Here is a 16,909-nt window from a genome sequence, read left to right on the forward strand (position 1 = left end):
TTTTTGGAGGCAGTTGCCATGTTCACTACAGAATCCTTCTTTTGCCTTGGACACTCCCCAATTACTTACAAAAGCATTATGTTTTCCTCTGTATAATAATGTTTAATACGTAATTTACCTGCAAGACACAGAAAACAAGAATAGACTGATCTTTGGCGCTTTTGACCTCTGTGAAGTGGATCAGGTGTCAGAGATGTGGAATCCTAAGCCGAAAGAGCGATGAGGCGAAGCTTACATCAGTGCTTTTTTGTTTGTCAGTGTGTGTGTGCTAGCGCATTATCCACAGTTGGTGGCAGGAAATGAAATAGAAAGAGAGAAACACAGAGGGCGAGTTATGCTAATGTAATTTGGTTCTAACCATCCCTCAATGAAGCAAGTGCAGCTCGTTTGGATTGGTTTGAAATCAGCAGGCTGCTTAGATGAAATAAAAGAATAGAGAACATAAGGGTGAAATAGAGCATTGCCAAATATATGGTAAATTATGCCTTTCAGGATTATTTTTCATATGGGCTTTATGAAGTGTAATGTTCAGAAGAATCCTTGGCATATTTATCTAAGTCAGCTGATTCACAGAAGTCATTTAAACTTTGGAAAGTGAGGAACTGCGGGGTTTTGAGGTTTTCCCAGTAGATACTGTATATTTTTAATAATGCTGTGCCAATATACATTCTGTGTACTGTATGCACTCGATCTTTTGTTTGTGAACTTTCTCCTCACTGTCTTGACTCCTGGTTTGTGTACCTCTGTGGTCTATTGTTTTTTTGTTTTTGTTTTCTAAAATATACGTTTTGACATGTCTCTTGTAAGTTTTTTCCATTATCTGCACCCATACATGAAAGTTTGTAATTTCAAAAGCTGTATTGGAAAAGTTGAATTTTCAAGAGCCATAGTCTTTAGAGTCACATGATTTTTCGAAGTAATCACCATAATAATAATCATCACCATAATGTTGATTTGGTGCTTGGGAAACATTTCTTATTATTATCAATGTTGAAAACAGTTGTGCTGCTTAATGTTTTTGCGGAAACAGTGATACATTTCTTTGAAATAGAAATAATTTGTAACAATGTAAAAGTCTTTACTGTGACTTTTGATCAAATTAATGTGTCCTTGCTGAATAAAAGTATTAAATTCTTTCTTTTTAAAAAATGGATTGGTTTAAAAAAATGCAAACCCATCCTAGCTTAATATCCAGAGACAAATGTTAAAAAAAAAAAATTAAAACATTTACACTGATTCATTTTTTGCATTTTAAAAAAAGTTTATTCAGAGCCAATTTGCAGCATATAATGCTAGATTGAGCATACAGTCGAAAATCTACAGTTATTGAAAATCTAGCTTGAATTTCTCTCCTCACTGAATGCTGAAGCTTCAAAGGTCCCGGTCTCACAGCCATTCAGCCTCATTTTGTTTCCCCAGGAGTCTTTAAGAGCTGACCGCTCCATGATCTCATCACTGAAGACCAACAGTCAAATCAGGAAGTGATTCTTTTTATCGACTGGTTGCGGTAACAGCAAAAACAGAGGAAGCGCTCCAGTGAAAAGTACTGTATCCAAAGGGAAGCTATTCACAGGAAGCTGTAGCTGTAGCGTAGCTTCACGATTCGCATCAACAAATTCCTGCATTAAGGGAAAAAAACATTAGGGCGAAAAACATTTTTATTATTTAAAATTTTTTCTTGTTTTACTAGATAAGACCCTTATTCCTCAGCTGGGATTATTTAGAGCCATTTGAAGCTGCACTGAAACTGCAGTTTGGACTGTTCAGATTTTAAAAGTTGTGTATTGTATTCCATCCTTTAGCTGGGTACCAGGTGTAAACTGAGCCTTTTTTCTAGCTTGTTTTTCTTTCCCATTCTCATTTGTTATTTTTATCCCTCTGTCATCTGTCTTTGTTACTTTCGGTCTACACTAGCTATCAACAAGCTGACCAAACAAAAGCTTTGCTAGCTTTTCTTACTAGGCATCTAGATAAGCTAATGGAGAATGCTCTGCAGTGAAAACTCACTTCTACTGCATTACTCACAACTGTTTTGAAGCTTCACAATCATTGCACACACTGTTCTTAGGCTTTTACATTCTGACAAAAAAGCAATCGAATGTCATCGTTTGATCGCCGATGCACTCTTTCAGTCTGATTGATCATACACAGATGTACCATCATAAATAAGACAGAACAGTAAAAGCCAGAAGCTTGGTCAGACATGTGTAATGAGCCAAAGAGGAGACTCTATTAAACTAGTACAGAAGCATCAGTGAGTCTTTAGGGAGACCGAGAGAGAGAAAAAATAGACAGAGAAAGCAGTTAATGACATGGAAACCGACACAGAGAAATAGAACATATTTACAAGAGCCAAGAGTCGAAATCTGCTAAATTGTATTAAAGTGTGAACAGCCTCTTCTCCTTAACTAGTGAAGTAGAGGATCTGTGGTTTGAAGAAGTTCTTAATGATCATGGAAGCTACAATTTCACATCCCTCCCTCCTGGGTTGTCATTTGTTATTTATCATCGAGTCACAGATTTCCTCACTAAGGATCACTCAACATCTGTACAGTTCAATGATATGCTTTGGCTGCATCTATGACAGTAACACAACATGAAACATTAAGTATAAACTTCCCGTCTGTAACGGGTGGGTAGTTAGACGGCCCAGAACTGTTGGCGTTATGTGGTTCTCTGATAAGAGTTCTGATTAGACTCGGACCAGGAAAGGCAGGGGAGCAAATACTGTTAAAATATAATGAAAGAAAGAACGAGGAGGAAAATACAGTAGATAAATAAAAGTAAAGTGGTCTGTGAAGGGGATGAAATGGTCTATTGTTAATACAGATGAAACATAATGTACCGTTTTATTGACTAAAATTGTTACCCCATTGACAGCAAGTTACTGGGTCATTGATTTATTCACTTGACTGATTTGTTCAAAACACTGATTCAGTGAGGAAAGGAACAAATGAGCAAATGAATCCACTAAATGGATTCATTGAAAACACTGATTTAGAACAAAACAAGTAAGTCATTGAATCATTCACTAAACTTATTAGTTCATCTGTAATGTGTGTTAGGGCTGTCAAAATGACTGAAAAACTAAATTCGAATTTTCTACTTAAATATTATCAAAATTTGAATTATCTTCGAATTTAAAAGGCATAACTTCAGTTAGTGGGAAAAAAGCTTTTAGCTTCTCTCCTGAGTCCACAAAAGGGCGCATCACGCAAAATATTATGCACGTTTCTTCAAAGCATAATAAAATAACACGACTATCTTTGGAAAAAAAAAAGTGCTTAATGTTTAAAATAATGTTTATAAACCATATATAATTAATAAAGTTGCTTAAACAATTAGGAAAAAAAATTGTACCATGTATAGTTTAGTACAAAGGGCCAAAAACAAATCACAAAGTGTAAGCTACTTTCTTCATTTAAAAACATGAGATACAGTGTGATGGGGAAAAACTGCCATAAAGTATTGAGACATGTTTTTTAAAAGTTGAACTTACATAAATTTTACATGGCTTACACAGGAGTCCAACACTGATAGATGTCCCTCTAGAAATATGCTTTCTGTGTGAACGGCTTGGTTTCAGTTTTAACTTAAACAACATCTCCATACTGATGCTCTCGTTTTATACAATATATTGAATGAACAATGTAGCAGCGCCGCATCTAGTGAGTTCAACTGGATAGGCTAACAAAAGCATTAAAATGCAATAACACTTACATCGTCGTCGCATTTCGTGCGCCACTGATAAGACTGCCTGACGGCTGACGCAGACCTAAAATTCGAATTTAACGTTTTTGCATTCGAATGTGGATTTATTTATTTATTTATTTATTTATTTATTTTTTACATTCGACGAATATTCAAAATTCAATGCAATGCATTTTTCCTCTGGTTTTGTTTGAATTTAGATTAAACTTAGATTTATTAAGTATTAAATTCTTGTTTGATGAACTGTTGTATATTGCAGTTCAGAAAAGTATTAAATACTTGGTCATGTGATGTTCTTAAATATATGATATTAACAAATTCTGTTGGTGTGGATCAATTAATTACTTTCTTTTAGGCAAAAAAATCAGATTTGGTATATCTATATATTTGGTACATTGTTTGGTATATCTGGCTAGTTTGAGTATCATTGAAATCCGATGTTTAGAATTAGGATATGACTTGACACTAAATAAAATTAGCCCTATAGATTGGATTGGAAAACCAAGTTTGCATTATGTTGTGTGAGCAAAGACACACACTCATTCATGCTTCATAGATGACAGGATGTGTTCTTAAGGGAGAACTGCAACATACTGGTTTATCTTTGAATCCATTCCCCACAGACACACACAAACACATACAAAGACAGATATACTGTACACTTGCATACTGAAACACCCTAGAGCCTGAAAACAGACCAAAAGAACTGGGCTTGCTGAGATCTTTCCACGTACAGACACAGAGTTACACACGACAGAAGTCACAGAGGGAAGTTCACAAAAGGAGTTAGAAAGAGAAAATAAACATCAAATGTTCTAATTTTTTTTTTTGTCTGCTTTTCTAGTAAAAAAAAAAATAAAAACAAGATCAATTTGCTCGAGAGGCAACAAGATGTTTAAAAGAATCGTAAGTATTTTTTTACATGACTGACAATTATTTTTCTTGTTTTAAGCATGGGCACAATTAAATTTTATAAAATTTGTGCTTAAAAACAAGAAAAAACATTAATTGAAAAGGCTGTTTGTTTATATATATATATATATATATATATATATATATATATATATATATATATATATATATATATATATATATATATATATATATATATATATATATATATATATATATATATATATATGTAAATATAATTTTTTTTGTGTGTTTTTTTTCAGTGGGTAAAAGGAAGACTAGAGGATTTTTGATGGGGATGATTATGGTACACTGCGCTGCCAAATAACTTTCATTTATAAATAAATTACCCATAAAAATAGTATTTCTCCATTAAATACTGAAACTGTTACAATAACTCAGATTGAATAAACGTTAATTAATAAAAAAAACAAACAAACAAAAAAAAACCTTCTTATGTTTTTGTGTGCATCTGTATGTGTTTGTTTTAAATATAAGCTAGTGTTTAAGGATGTACTGTGGAGCCTTGACTCTTGCAGACATTGACTCTTGTAGTCATACTGCACCCAGACAGTAAGAATATAGAAAAATATTTCTTTAGCCTGGAGAATTTCAGCTTATCCTTCATCCTCAACCATCCCCCATCTCATCCCATTATGTGAATTTTGTGTTATGAATCTTACTGTGGAAAGCTAAATCAGTTGGAGACACAGCAATGTGTGGAAATGGAATTAGGTCTTCAGACCAGTCATGTTTTCTAGTGTGTATGTGTGTGTGTGTGTGTGTATTTGTGTAAGAGATAGTGGTGTCTGCTTTTAGTAACACGGTTCAACCCAGAGAGACGATGAGAGAAAGAAGGAGAAAAAAATAAATAAAATAAACAAGAATACCACCTCAAAATAGAGAGATGGAGAGAAAAGCCAAAAGATAATAAGGTCTCGCTGCTTTTTCAGCATCTGACACCACGTGCGTCATATTTTTAAACTGCCGCATCAAATTAAAAAAAAGGGCTTTTAAAAAATGTGTCTCCATTCACAGTATTTCAGTCTCTGCTGCAGTTGTCACTTGTGTGTCCATTTTAGAATATGTAAGTGTCAGAAAGCGCAGTAATGGGCACTTTTAATTTCCAGCAGAGCAATGAACTGTTTAATTAAAGGGGCCAAATGATGTTCAAGACCTCTTGCACTGTCTCTCTCCTCCAATGAGACTTCACGCTTCTGCTTAAATGTTTCAGAACTCATTTTTCCCCCTGACTGTTAAAACCATATTAGTCAGATATGAAGTCAATTAACAGACTAATAGAATATAAGGGTATGAAAAAAATGGAAAAGTAGGAAGTTTGACCTAGAAACCTGCACGGGACAGATTTTTCAGTCCCGTTCCCGCAGGATGGTGTCCCACACCCGCCCGCTTCAGCATAAATATATGTTACCTCGTCCTGCTCCCGCCCACAACATTCATGGGTTGCTGTGTGCATGGTTTGGATCAATAAAATCCAAAATCCACTAAAAAGCTGACATCTCCGTTCATTACGATTTCACAAAGCTCTGTTATAACACAAGGAATATATGCACAATTAATCTGTCATAATGTCTACACTAACACGTGTTATAATGAGAGGATTAAAAAATGTCATCTACATTTAATGGAAGTCAGTTGACTGCAGAGTGCATATATATACCCGGACTTCTATAGGCATTTTATATTACATATTACTTCATTTATTTACTTTACTTAGAATGAATTAGCTTCTAAAAAAAAGCCACCTGAGGTAGTCTTTTAATGAGTGTTTGATTTCTAAACTCTAAGGAAATAAATAAACATGCTGTGTATGCAAGAGCTGGCCAGTACTAATTACACCATTTATATTTTTGGCAGAATGTGATTTATATATTGTATATATTATATAATATATTTATGTAATATTTATAATATAAAGTCTGCATTAAACACATTGATAATAATTAATATTGTGAAATATTATTACAATTTAAAATAACTGTATTATATTTTAATATATTTGAACATTTAATTTATTCCTCTGATGGTGAAGCTAAACTTTCTGTAGTTGCATTTTCATTCATATTCAGTGTCAGGTGATCCTTCAGAAATCACTCTAATATGCTGATTTGGAGCACAATAAACATTTCTTAATACTATCAATGTTGAAAACAGTCGTATCTCTTTTTTTTCTTTCAGGATTCTTTATGCAATAGAACGTTTAAAAGAGCAGCATTTATATGAAATAGAAAGTCTTGTAAAATTATATATTTGTGTGTACAGGTATATGCTACAAAATCATTTAAATTAATGGAGCAAGCAAGTCTTTTTATTCACTGCTTGTTTCCTCTGAGCATGTTTCACCTCTTCACCCATCCTCTGTATGTTCTGGGCTGGGATTTCAAGGAGATTGAGTAGAGGATTAGAGAAGCTCAATGTTTCATATCTCATGACACTGAGTCAAGATCTACTTCACACACACACACATACACAATGCTCTCTGGCCTTTTTAGTTGATCATTAGACAAGTTGTACTTCTCTGCAGGTTTGTTAGAGAAAGTCTTTATAAGTACTGAAGTGCTTACGATGCTGTCTGTGAGAAAGTTCATATTGCCCTCTATCAAACGCCCTTTTGTGGGTCACTGTGCTTGTGCTTACTGAGGTAACTCTGTAGATAAAGTTATTCTGGGATGACAGCCATTACCTACTTTAAGACAGAAAATTGTCTACAAAAGATGAAATATTAAAATAGCAGCAGTAAAATTTATTGGTAGGGGTCTATCCAAGTATGTTTTTAAATTCCTTATTAACTCACCACTCTCCAAATACATTATAACATGAATTTCTTTAGGCAAAACAGACAGAGAAGTGTGGCACATGGACTTACTGTATTATGGAGCCAGTTTAAAGGAGCTATGTGGAGGTTTTTACTTAAAAAAATCTTTAAGATAGAGTTTTCATTTGTACATTTATGAGCCAACCATGATGTAAAAAAAAGAATGACACCTCGACTGTCCACCACGGTTGCCTCTATCAGCCTGTAGGCTCAATTGTGTGTGGAGGAGTCGGGCCCAAATTGGCGCGAAAAATTCACAAAATGTGACGTCATGCACGTTCTCGTCTACTTGGGCTTACAATCGTACGGCACGCCAGCCATTATAGTAAGCAGCGGCAATAGTGTTTTCAGATGGACTCTGTGGATGGAAAGAAGCGGCCAGCCTCCGGCAGCACAATTCAGACACCCACGGACACTCCTCGTAAGTTAAAAAAAAAAAAAAACGAATCTAGTGTGGCAAAAAGAGAGAGCGACCGGCGTCGGGCAAAGTCAAGAGTCAACATCGGAGCGGCATTTGATTCTTAGAAGTAGACTTTAGTTGATAATATAAAGTAGCACTGCAACATTCTACTAAAATATGGTCTGTCAAACAATAACCTTACTATACTATACTAAGTACTATACTATACTAAGTACTATAACTTTTCTTACCTCAAACATGCTGATGAATCTCGATGAGCCGTCAGTGGTTGCTGCGGCAACCCTGGGTTGATGTGGTCGTGCTCGTACGAGCGTGCGCACTGAGAACGAGCATGAGACTGGCTGCAGTTCCTCTAACGGCCACTGGTGTCAGTAACGGTTAGAAATTTCAGAACCTAAGCAATGCTCCTTTAAGTAAAAGTAAAAAAGGTCATTGCGACTTTATATCTTAATCTTGCTGTGTGACTTTGTATCTCACAATATAACTTAATATCTTACAAAACAACTTTATTGCAATTGCAACTTTATTTTTCTTAATTGCAACTTAGTATATCACAATTGTGACTTTATACAATATCTTGCAATGTCACTTCTCTATCGCAATTCCAATTTTCCTTAACTCAATTCCAATATTTTTATAATTGCGACTTTCATACAGTATATAATTATATTGTACAATGTACAATATCTCAAAAAATAACTTTATATATTGAAATTGCAGCTTTGTTTTTCATATTTGTGACTTTATATCTCACATTGTGACTATATCTCTAAAATTGACTTTACATATCACAATTATAACTTTTCCATTGAGCGGAATTTGCCACCTTTGTGGAGTGGACACTGGTGAGAAATGGATCTCCCTTCCCTGGGATTGATCACCAGTTGGTCGGCCCCCTGGAGTCTGGATTTCTCCTCCATGGCTCCTCCCCTCATCGGCTCCACTTTGGGCCGCTGTTATGGCTGTGGTCTGGGCCCTGCTGGGCTCCTCCTGCTCCAAGCTCCTCCTGTCTCCTCCCTGGGTCCTCCCTGGCTCATCCCTCCATCGTCTCTGTCTGCCGGCCCCCTCCCAGGGGTCCGTCCTCCACCGGAGCCTCCTCCCGAGCTCCCACCTGTCCCTCCTGTTGTTGCCTACGGTGTGAGGACGCACCTTCTGGGAGGGAGGCGAAATGTCAGGATTGGACCTGTTGTCATGTGTCTCAATTCCTGTTTTTCCTTATTTGGTCTGTTTCCTGTCCTTGTTTAGGTTGATTAATTGATTCCATACACCTGTGTTTCTCCTATTATCCTGCCTTTTATAAACCTAGTCCTTTCAGGGTCTACAAGTTACGTACGTGTGTCTTCCTCCTGTTCTCCATGTTGGATTTACCCCTGTGTTGGATTAAAGATTATTTTAATTATCCTCTGTGCCGTGTTCCTTCCGGCAGCGTAGTGTGACACTTGCAATGTTACTATCTCTAAAAATTACTTTATATTATTGCAGTTGCAACTTTGTTTTTCGTAATTGCGAATTCTCACAAATTGCAACTTTATATCTTGCAGTGTGACTTTATACCTCATGTGAATGTCTCTTTAAAAACAGATTTATATATCGCAATTACAACATTATATATCTCATAGCTGTGACTTGCTGTGTGACTTTCTCACAGTGTGATCTCACAAAGCGACCTCACAATTGCAACTTGGTTTTTTACATAATTGTGGTTTTTATTTTTTTATTGTAAACTTAATCTCCCAATTAATGTGTAGGGTTTCCACATGGAGTTCTGCATGCACATCTCTTTTCATGTATAGTCTTGAGCTTTCAATGGCCTTTTACAAGGCCTACAACTTGCAGACATGGTGTAGACTGCTCGAGGCTTGTTTCATACTCCACTTTTTCCATTTCTAACCACCCTAATTGGCATATTACACCACATTTAGCGTTTCTTTTATGATTCACGTTTCCCTGTGGATGAACTCCCACATTCCCTTGCTCATCGCTTTGTGGCACTGAGGGAATCACGGCACGTTTGGGATTTGGATTCAGATGGCTGTCACACCAGTTCATCCCCAGGAACATCAAAGCCTTTCGACTAGAGGCTTTGAAGTTCCTTCCAAAACAGTGAATTGTTCCTCCACTGGCATATGGATCAAATCGAGGAGAATGGGAATTGGACTGGAGTCCTGTCATTGGATGGCCTAATGACGTTAAACCAAAAACGACTGCTCTCACAGTGATCACGGAGGCAGCAGCCCCTGTACTTGAGGGAGCTGAGCTGGTGTGTTTTACTAATATGTTAGCCCAAGGTCTAAACTAGGCAGGTTCATGAAGTGAATTCGAAATTAAGTTTTGCCCAGAGAATACAAACAGTGGATCTGTTTTCATATCCTGATGTTTTGATGAATGTGTATGTATACAAGAGTATAATTATGGTATGCATAAACCCCAAAGAGAAATATGAGGAGTTTGAGGTCTGTCAAGGAGTGTGTGTGTGTGTATGTGTGTGTGTGTGTGTGTGTGTGTGTGTGTGTGTGTGTGTGTGTGTATGTGTGTGTGTGTTTAATAATACTAATATGCTTCTGTAACAGAGTATTTCTTCACAGTTTGAAACAGTACTTTTAGAGAACAATACCCTATTATTTTTTTTTTTAGTTGTTATTGTTATTAACTTGATTTTTAAGTACAAAACACTTCATATGATCTTAAAATAAACTGGGCTACAAAGATTTTTTTTTTTTTAATGGGATCATGAAGTGCATTTTTTTTTTTTTATTAATTTATAATGTTCTCTGAGGTTCACCTGAAATGTTAGTGTGATTTTACTTTTTTTTTTTTTTTTTTTTTAAACATCATAATAAGTTATTTTCTGTTTGAGCCTCTCTGCAGAATGGTCTGTTTTTATAGGCGGGGCACATTCAACATTCAATCACATTCACATTGATTCACAAGTAAACAACTACTGTTATGATTGGCAGTTTTGCTTATTAAAATAACAGATGGAAGCTGCTGTGACATACTTTGAAAACAACATGGGTCATTTGGGTTAAAAACATATAAATACTCAGTTTACATCAAACGGTCTGGAACAGACAACGACATAGCGGTTAAAGCACTTTTACTCACACTTACAGTATGTGGTGCGACATTACTGTTGGACCAATTATAAAATTATCATTATCACAACACACATATGATGCTTTATTTTTCCTGTTTATGAGCATCTTTGAAAAGCTAGTTTACTCTCTACTGTCTGACACTTCCATAATGTGTTCTGTAAATTTGGGATGATAAATAAGATAAAATTGGTGAGTTTTTGGTAGTGATATGTAACAGTGCTCTAAGGGTGTTTAAAATGGCTTTTTGATATTATGTTTCAGAAATTAATTTTATTGACTATTAAACCATAAACTATGCTTTAAAAATATTATTTATTTTTTTAGGGGGAGATGCTATGCAATGCTTAATAGATTTGTGTGTGTGTGTGTGTGTGTGTGTGTGTGTGTTTTCTTCTAGCGGCCTCTTTGCCAGTCATTACACTGAGACACATTACAAGGAAGATGGACAAACTGTTATGAGCACTCACAACTCTACGGTACGTTAAACAGTCTCGCATACATTTGTCTTTTGGTATACACACATTCCAGTGAGGTAATGGACTGGATATTAATTGTTGGCCCATTTCAAATACTTTAAGAGGATTTCAGACCAACTTGTAATACATCTACATCTAATTTTCTGGATTAGTTCAACCAGAAATTAACATTTTGTCATCATTTACTTACTCTTCCTTACTTGTATGACTTTCTTCTTTCTGTGGAGCACAAAAGGAGATGTTTATTCAAAAGTCCAAGCTGCCCTTTTCTATACACTGAAAGTGGATAGGGAGTAAAAGCTGTCAAAGCCCTCATAGAGAGTAAACCAATAAAAATATCACACTAGTGGTACAAAACACTTAAACACTATTATTTTAAGAATTTAGGAATATTACAGTAGCTTTACAAGAGGAACAGGCTGAAATTGAAGTATTTTTGAAGAAAATCTTCTTTCTAACTAAAAATCTTCATTGTATTGAATGTCAGCTTGTACATTTAGCTATAAACTCATTTTGCATTCCAAGAAAGAAAGAATTTGTACAGGTTTATGAAAGACGTGGATGAAAAAACAGTGAATTTTCATTTTGAGTGAACTATTCCTATATTGTTGTCAAATATAATGCTTAAAAATGAAAAAGTTAAACTCCGCTGGCTAGTGCACTAGCATTCTCTGACTGGCCATCTTCCCAGAAAGCTGATTAATCTTTGCTGTGATGTGATGTTGACACTAGGATAGCGTGATGACACTATTGTCAGGCCTGATTTGAATTGTCTTCTGGGTCTTTTTACTTTTATAATTAGACTAGTGCTAAGAACCGCAACTGACAGCTTTGACAACATGTTGCCATCCCCCCATTTCCAATCACACATGTGTAGGCTTGACTATATTATTCCTGCTGAGGATATTTAGCTCTTATTTATAATCGTTTAAAGCAACACTATGTAAATTTTGGCGTTCTATGGGTCAATAAACAGAACTGAACAGAAATTGCTTTAGAATCAGGTCTTTGAATCAAAAGGTGGCAGATAGATTATAAAAATGATTCATGGTTTATTTCTAAGAACTGTTTTTCGAATATTATATTGAAACAGTTCACTAAAACAGTCCAAAAAGCTAATTTCTCAGCAGATACATATGTGAACTGTCATCCAAGGCAGACACATAGAAAAAGCAGCCTAGTATTTTTTTTTTTTTAATATGGTGATCCTTAAAATCAGCACATTAAGAAAGAAAAATGGGCTGCTTTTACTAAGATAAGTCTGAGACTTTACTTTGCTGGCCTAGCGTATTATTTAACAGGGCCATTAGCCAGTCAGTCATCATTTTTAGCTCTAGCTGTTTAGTTATCCTATATCTATGGCCTTTTCTGGTATGTTCTTTGCTATTCTTGGTCTGTTAAAACTTAAAGATGTGAAAATGGTAGCTGCAAAAATTGCATAATTCCCTCAGACAGCTGAGTTTTGATGTGGAGGATTTGCCATCAAGCGTTGATTGCTTTCGACAGAGTGGTGTGTTTTTGAATGGTGGTGTCTGCCTGCGTGAACGTGTGTGTGAACATTTGTGTGAGTGATGGCAGTTAGACGTCCAGCCTGTATTTCCACATGAAAGGTCTTTGGGGTTTTGTGCCAGCCATAACAGGGGAGAATAGTTTTTTTGTAAAGTAGACCAACAGACACTACTCTTACTGGCACCACAAAGTAAGGTAAGGCAGCTGCTTAAAGATGAATTTTGCTATGTTGTTTTTATAATTATTTTGAAGTATTTATTAATTGGTTATTTGTCAGTAACTCTATGTGATTTTATAATTTTTATGTATCTTTTTGTAATATTACTTAGGTTTGATTTCTTTTATTTTAGTTTAGTTTCAGTTTTTACTTATTTCTAATTAGTCATTTATTTGAAAAAAACGTTAGTCCAGCATATCATAATCATGCATTGGCCAACATGCAGAAAGATACATAAGAACAGCATAAAACAGGATATGTTCATAGAGGTGACCACTGCAGACCCTCATGTTTTTTTAAGTTGAACCACATGCACAAGTAACTTTTCATGCAAATGGAAAAAGTTTTCCAAAACCATATGAAACCAACATGAATATAAAGAGTACCGTTTTTAAAATTTGGTACTTATGTTTTAAACTTGAGAAGATTTTTCCTTTTGTTCACAGATTAATTGTTATTACCACGGTGAAGTCCAAGGATACGCACACTCTGATGTCAGCCTTAGTACATGCACTGGTATCAGGTAAGCACAGGATCACCACCATAACGTTCCTGTATCTCATTATGTATAGGCAGTCATTTCAACCATATTGAGTTCTAATTTTCAAAGTCATTAAAACTCCTTAAACAAGTAGTTTAAAGCATGTGTGCTTTAGTGTGGAAAGCTATTATAGGCCTTAAGTTGTCAAACATTTATTGCTTTGATATTGTTTCCAGTGGACTTCACAACTCTTCCTATGTGAAGGTTCATTTAGAGCCTATAAATCCGTGAGATTAAACATCAATAAAAGCTTTAGTATCATCCCATGCTTCATTGTCTTGAAGATAAGCACATGAAGTGACTGAAAGCATTTAACACGTCATGAAAAACTTCAGCGATGTTGTTAAATGTAATTAGAAGGAGCATGTAGCTACAGTAAATTTGTCGTAGAAGCACAACTTTTATGACAGAATTGGTAAAGAGGAACTCAGAGCTATGACTGAAGCAAACCCAAGGTCTCCTGTGTGTAATTACAAAACACTTCTACTGAAAGTCTTTACTTTATCTTCATTATCACAGATATTAAAGCCATTTCTGAACACAGAAGGATCATAGCTTTTTATCCTCACTGGCGTGGGGGTGTGAGATGGAAATCTTTACATCTGCCGATGCTGAAAAATGCAATTCTGTAGATCAGATTGTAATCATGTTGAACTGTCTCTGCTCAGTACTTTCAGGTTTCATATTAGCAGCTTGGTTATAAATTGCAAGGAGGGTATAATCAGATATAATTTAAATGATCATTCCTTCTGCAAACATTGTTTTGAGTATCAGTATGGCTCCAGATTTTCATCTGTCTTATCTTGTTATTTTATTGCAAAGTGAAAACTCACTCTTCATCTTGCAACATAATTCTGCAGCAATGGCTCTTATACATACACCCTTCAGATTCAGTTATCTCTCAACAATATCTTTCAAAATGTATTTTTTCACCCATGGCTATATTATTAAGGATATCAGTTTTTTCACAAATGTAAATTCACACATTTGAAAATGCATTCATTTCGCTCTCTGGTGAGTAATGGGTTATTGGTCATAGAACTGGGTGGAGAAATAAAATTTTATACAGTCCAATGTCATTCTGCAGAAAAATCCATATCCACCCATTTTCCAATGGGATGAAGACAAACAAATGGATTTATTAGAACTGGATTTATTGACTATAGAGTTTATTGGATGGTGGAGGGTCATCTGCCTTTAATTTTACAATGATATTGTACTGATAAAAATATAATTAAATTAGAATTAGATTATCTGATCTCAGAGTTAATATTATTTAGCAGTAACTGCAGCATTTAGCCAGAATGCAGACTTCATGATTTCCACATTCATTTCTCCCATTTACATCATTCTTTTTGCTTTTTGAATCTAAGTCTCTGGGGTCACGTTTTTTAATGAACCGTGTTTTAGTGTCTATATCTCAAGATGGACTGGTCTGATGCATTCTTTTGTGCTCTGTTTTTTTTTTCTTTTGTCCTCTCTCAGTGTAAATGTTTTTAGAACAGTCTTAAGAAAAAATATGTTTTGGCAAAACAAAATATTCTTAACTTTATTATTAATTTAGAAAATAAGAAGAAATTGCCAAAATAAAATCAAATTTGTTTCATGAATCCAGACACTTATCAATTTAAAAAGCCCTTCTCTGCAAGCCGCACAATTTGAGATATAATTCTTATCAATATCACAAATGATACAAGACAGGTTACGCACCAAACTTTAACACTTCACTACTAAGAGCGATAGTAATAGTGATGCTTTTCTTAGCAGGTATACCACAAAAGAAGTTGCCTATATCGTAACAATATGTGTTTGTCTGTTTTGCTTCAGTAGGGAAAAAAAAACACTTTTTAAAATGATTTAAATCTGAATTCAATCCACAGAGGGTTTATCTTACTTGAAAATAAAACACTGATGGTTGAGCCAGCTTTTGAGCCAGCAAATGACACCCATGTGATTTATGAAGGACATCACCTACACTTCCTCTCCGGGACCTGTGGACACGGACACAACATATCGACTGTCAGCCATATGAGCGCTGGAGGACTGCCACAATCATTCAGCACAAGGGTATGAATGCGGTCTGTCAGCAACAATGTAGCAGCTTGAGAGAGTGTCACTTTTTTGTCTTGAGGAAAAATGAACATGCATCATTCAGCATGTGATGTCTTTGTTAATGCAGATGAGGGGATTGTGGTTGCCCTCACTTCCCATGCATGCTAAAACAAGATTAAAGAGCTCGGCGAGACGTCAAAGGTTAACAGATGATCCCAACATAGCAGTCTTGACACTGAAGATATTCTTATCGCAACATAGCTTTCTAATTAAGATCCCATTGTATTGATTCAAAAGGATAGCAGTAGATAGAATATTCTGTTATAACTCAACATAATGGCAAACTGATGGTATCTATGTAATAAAAGTGATTACAGATCTGTATCAATGCTGGCACTGATATTTTCAGACATATCTAAAGATTATAGATGATTTCATCGTCCATTTGATGAGAATAAATCAAAAGGAGATGAAGACTCCTGATATTGTCACCATGGTGACTACAGAACTGCTAGACGAAGTAATAAAGAACCGAACATATTACAAGGAGATTAAATAGACATTTCAGAGAGGTCACTTGTTGGTTAAGGCATCAGCTATTTTTGGTGGTTGTGGTGTTTTGTTCATTAACAAATCAGTGTAATTAAATTAATCTTTTAACTGAACAAAATTCGAAGTGCACCTTATATTTCTCATTCACTCAAGTCTCAAAGCATGTGACTGCTTTCCTGCCTTCAACGACTGACTATAGGCCACGCCAGCATTTGAAGACTCAAAGCAGAACTGAAAAAGAGAAAAGCGTTGATCCACGTCAAGTGAAAAATTAGTTGATACACAATTTTAAACCAGGTTTTAAATTTTTATTTTTATGACTTGGTTTAACCACAGCAGCTGTCTGTGTGTCATAGCCCACAATGACACTGTACTGTATACACAAATTTGAGAAAAGAAAAATGTAAATTTTTTCAGGTGGTTTTTAATGAATTGGTTGCTTATAATACACACAAAATAATACATACAAAACAAAAAAAGAAAACTGGTGTAACCTGCAGAAGGTCTCACTGAAAGAATTAGTGAATCAATCTGTAAATAATATGTTATTTGGTGAACAGATTCAAAAGATCTGAGAGATCAAG

The 16,909-nt window shown here is 35.4% G+C and overlaps 1 protein-coding gene across 1 annotated transcript in view; it reads left to right on the forward strand.

The window, feature by feature from the left end:
• LOC109097630 (disintegrin and metalloproteinase domain-containing protein 12-like) overlaps positions 1-16,909 on the forward strand; it is a 90,159-nt gene that overhangs the window by 25,150 nt on the left and 48,100 nt on the right. The window contains exons 4-6 of the mRNA XM_042774668.1: positions 11,376-11,454; positions 13,627-13,703; positions 15,602-15,788. Of these exons, the coding sequence (XP_042630602.1) occupies positions 11,376-11,454; positions 13,627-13,703; positions 15,602-15,788 (343 nt within the window). The remainder of the gene's footprint in view (positions 1-11,375; positions 11,455-13,626; positions 13,704-15,601; positions 15,789-16,909) is intronic.

Source organism: Cyprinus carpio, chromosome A17 (genome assembly GCF_018340385.1).
Source record: "Cyprinus carpio isolate SPL01 chromosome A17, ASM1834038v1, whole genome shotgun sequence".
Taxonomy (NCBI): domain Eukaryota; kingdom Metazoa; phylum Chordata; class Actinopteri; order Cypriniformes; family Cyprinidae; genus Cyprinus; species Cyprinus carpio.